General features: G+C 45.6%; 2 protein-coding genes across 2 annotated transcripts; both read right to left on the bottom strand.

The window, feature by feature from the left end:
• Nucleotides 1-4: 4 nt before the first annotated feature.
• On the bottom strand, nucleotides 5-1,523 carry H257_03301 (hypothetical protein; the record flags this gene model as incomplete). Its single annotated transcript, XM_009827311.1, has 4 exons — nucleotides 5-412; nucleotides 711-824; nucleotides 895-999; nucleotides 1,122-1,523. 4 exons carry the CDS (start codon nucleotides 1,521-1,523, stop codon nucleotides 5-7), a joined length of 1,029 nt encoding a protein of 342 aa, XP_009825613.1.
• A 1,375-nt stretch (nucleotides 1,524-2,898) lies between these two features.
• H257_03302 (hypothetical protein) lies at nucleotides 2,899-4,239 on the bottom strand (the record flags this gene model as incomplete). The annotated part of the gene is made up of 3 exons (XM_009827312.1): nucleotides 2,899-3,002; nucleotides 3,051-3,120; nucleotides 4,063-4,239. The coding sequence occupies 3 exons, from the start codon at nucleotides 4,237-4,239 to the stop codon at nucleotides 2,899-2,901; spliced, it is 351 nt and encodes a 116-aa protein (XP_009825614.1).
• Nucleotides 4,240-4,312: the final 73 nt, after the last annotated feature.

Raw genomic sequence — 4,312 nt, forward strand, 5'->3', positions numbered from 1 at the left:
TGTTTTACCAATACGGAATGTCCCACTGCTGCAGGGGCAATGGATGGTCGTGACTAGCTGCAAACTCTTCGAGCAGACGCAGCTCAGCTTGCGAACGTGGAAGTGCCTTGTCCCGCAACTCCTCGAGCGTGTCGAGCACCGCGTCGACGGACGGCGCGACTTTGTTGGCTAAACTCAGCTCTGCAAACGTTGCAAACCCAAGCAATTGGGCTAGCTCGTGGCGGAGCTGTAGCATCTCCACCACCACAAGTTCGTTCGCGTTGGCCTTGACGTTGAAGGCATGCCACAGCGTTTCTCGAATCGATCGGTTCGAGCAGAATTTCATCACGGGGTTGTATACAGGGAGCTCGAGCGATAGCTTCCACGGGCCGTTTTCACTGGTTGCTCCGACGTGGCCGGCCGCCACAGCATTCTATAGCATTCAAATCCATTCGTTTTCATCAGTATATTTAGAGGTACGGTGAGTTTGGATATGTAAAACAAAAGGCCAAAATCGTCAATGTGTTGGCAATTTCGAACAAATCCGCAGTGGGCAATATCTGTGAATCATTCGTTACTTCAGTTTGACCCAGACGTCCAAAATAGGTGATAACCACAGCAAGTCTTGGAAGTACTTTGAACCAAAGTTTCGAAATATTCATTGGGCAGATATATATTGGGGTGTGATTATTTGCAAAAGTATTGTGGGAATGATGGGAAATATTTATTACCTGGGCCAACAACGACTTGGTCGACAACGGGACGCCTTCGAGGTGACTTTGATCTGTGACAATGAGAGAATAAGCACTCGTGCCATCTAATTCGTTGTTGGCGTGTGTGGTGCTCTAACAAATATAAAATGAATATATATATAATATATGAAAAGACGAGTTTATATATAGTACAAGTTCGTACCAATGTCTTGAGGCGGACAAGAATCGCATTGAAGCGATCTTTGGCATTGTCGACAAGGTTGACGCCCCGCAACGTCGCTCGTTGAATCGCTCGATTTAGTATGCGCTACCACATCCTAGTACATTAGTACATACTAGTTGTCGTCGTCGTCGGAACTATATCCTACAGTAATAGTGGGAAAATTTGATTGCACTAGACTCCTCCTCGTACACACGTACTACATATACCTGTTGCTCGGTAGTGTACGACTCGTAGGCCGCACTGTGTCGCAGCGTGGTCATAGCTTGAAACACCACGAGGCTTTGGGCTCGCTTGCTCTGCAGTGAAACGATTTCTTCCTGCACATCGGCATGGGCAGCTCGAAGTTCGGGCACATTCACCACCTGCATCAGTTGCGTCACGATACTCCACAGCCTCTCGAGCGGATCGTCGATGATTTCCAGCCGATCCATCACACTTTCCCACGAGATCTCAGCGTCCGGACAAGCCAAATCGTCTTCGATGGCCACTAAGTCGGACGCGAACTCGGCCATGGCTGTGCGCAAGGCGGGCGCGATGTCGTCAGGGCGAAGCTGTGCGAAGGGGGGCAGCGAGTAGTCCTCCACGCACCGGGTGAGGGGGTTCACCATGGTGTAGTAGTAGTGGAGTACAGCTGTACTAGTAGCTATACTAGTACTGTATAGTGGTGCTGCTCCAGGGAACGCGAGGCAATAGTGTGTCATCTTTGGAGTTGCCATTTCCCAACAGGGTTGGATGTAACACGTGACTGGTGATGACCTGGTCATGTGATTTGACACTGTTGCCACTGGTCCAGCCAATGAGCGCCTTGGGTGTCAAAAGTGACATATGGAACGTTGGACAACTACGTAGTACTACGTAGTAGTGCTACAGTACTCTGGAAATCAATACAGTACTGCTAATAGTTTGACGAAAGAACAATGCAGTCTCAAAGGTTTTTTGCTGCAGTCTACCGATTTCTATATGAGGTAACGCATCGAAATCCCGAACAGCATCGAAATCGCGAACAGTGTCAATTTTGACCAATTAATAACTTCCCTTGGTGGCCGATCAAATTCTATTGGCTATGATTATATTCACCACTCCATGTTGGCACAATCAAATTCAATCAAATTTAATTCCAAACTGTAATATATTATTTGCATCCACTATGATGTGGTTGAATTCTGTCATTAAAATGGTGTCGAATATAATGATTTTCATTGACGTTTTGAATTTAAACATCCAGATTAAAATTGACGGTGTTATTTTGCAAATTGTTTTAGCATCATACTTAACACAAGACATTTGAGTGTTCGCGATTTCGGAATTATTGAAGTTCCCATCTCGGCGTGAAAGTTGTGATAATAATTGTGCTGGAAATGGCACATTAAAATGGAGCTTGAATTAGATTTTCTTTGGGTACCCTCAGATTTTCTCAGAGTAGTCTAGTTTCTCCAGGACATCAACTTGAATGGACAGGTCAAATTTTCGGCAAAAAGTGTTCGGGATTTCGATGCGTTACCTTAATACAAAAAACGCGATGCAGAAAGAAAAAGAATGACAAAAAACTTGTTCTTTAGACAAAGATGTAAATTTCGATTAAAGTATACTGATTTCCCTCTGACTTTTAAACGGGGCAAAATCTATAATTTTTATAATCTTATATTATTAACTTACACAGAACGTTTTGAAAATTCAAATGCTAAGAGTGAAAGGCATCAATACTGTAGCGTTGTGTTATTTTGAAACATGAAGGTGCGCATGTCCTTGGTTGACAAGCATGTGTTGTGTGCTGAGCATACTCGTCGCCCAGAAGCGACGTACTCTGAGCTGGCGGCATGGGCGGCGAACACATTTGCACTCGTTTCCACTCCAACAAAAGCTACAATTGGGAATGTAATTAAACGACATGCCAATCTGCAAAACTGAGCGGACAACAAATTTCGTTCGATTAACGGAGATGTTAAGCTACCAGCCATCGAGAATGAAGTCCTCCAATGGGTACTACGCTGTGAGGAACTGGGCGTCTGCATCACCGGAGAACTCATCCGGAAGCAGGCGGGCGTCTTTTGTGACGCGCACGGGATCCCCAAAGACGAACGTATATCCTTTTCAAAAGGATGGTTACACAAGTTACAACGAAAACACCGACTCACCAGCAAGCTCCAACACGGCGAAGCCGCTTCCATGCCGCTCGCTGCAGTCCTTGAAGGACGGCAAGATGTCCTAAACGCAACGAGTGGTTACAATCCTCAAGATGTCTACAACATGGACAAAACTTTCTTTTTCTACTGCTTGTCCCCCCACCGCTCGATTACACGACGTAGAGTTCCCGGAACAAAGAAGTCCAAAAAGCGCATGACATTGGCCCTTACGATACTGATTGTCATGGGTTATATCAATAATTAATACCTTCAAACTATTATATACTGTGGAATATGTATAATGTTGGCCGTTTAAAAGTTGGAGGGAAATCAGTAGTATTAATATTGATATACCAGTACGCTGTATAGTTACAATCACTCAGCGGGCACTTATTGGCCTCGGCCGCGTACTAGATGGGGGGGCGTCCACTGCGCAGTCGTTGTTGAGGGTTGGTTTCCGCGGAGGGCGAATTGGTGGGATGCATTGACCAGTGTTCCAGGTATTCTGGAAGAGTAGAAAGCCCAATTCGGTGGGACGCGTACGCAATCCGTACGAGGTTTTGCCTGTCAAGACTGACATACGAGTGAGGTATCCGTGGGGCGTAGATCTTGGGTAAGGAGGCGACACATTCGGACGCAGATTTGCAGTTTTTGCGCGGTTCATTGTCGATGGACATTGAGCAACTTTGATGGTCAACGGCGCCGGATGGAGAGTTGGACGTGGCAAGTGACTTGTCACTGGAACGCGTGCCATGCTAACCCAGAAGGCTAGGCTGGAACAAAGAAGGAGACTCAAGCGAAGCATCAACGTTTACTAAATGGGTGTTTAGTTGAAGAGACGTTTGCTAAGCACACTTAACTGACTTTCTATTACTACTCTGGTCCGTATTGATTGTCTACCAAAAATAAACTTGTTTTCGCTATGGTGTCATGACAACTGTTGTCTTGATTTTTGTATTCGACTCTAGAAGTTGATATTGGACGGCCAAAATATTTTGTATTTTAATTGTCTTTACAGAGGTACTTGTTCCGTTGAATTACACTCCTCCTCCATGCGGGCTTCCTCGACAAGGCGAAGATCCATGTGAACCAAAGCACTGGTGACGCAGGTAGCATTGCATTCGACGTTGTAGCTCAGTAGGTCATCGATGGAGGCATCTTTGCGCAAATGAGGGAGCTTATAGTTGTTACTGCCCAGCATCTCCAACGACTTTTCCATGACCTTTTGTAGAGTTATAAACGTCTTGGCGAGAGTGTCCGATGGCAACGAATAG

Source organism: Aphanomyces astaci (genome assembly GCF_000520075.1).
Source record: "Aphanomyces astaci strain APO3 unplaced genomic scaffold supercont1.5, whole genome shotgun sequence".
In the NCBI taxonomy this organism is placed as follows: Eukaryota; Oomycota; class Saprolegniomycetes; order Saprolegniales; family Verrucalvaceae; genus Aphanomyces; species Aphanomyces astaci.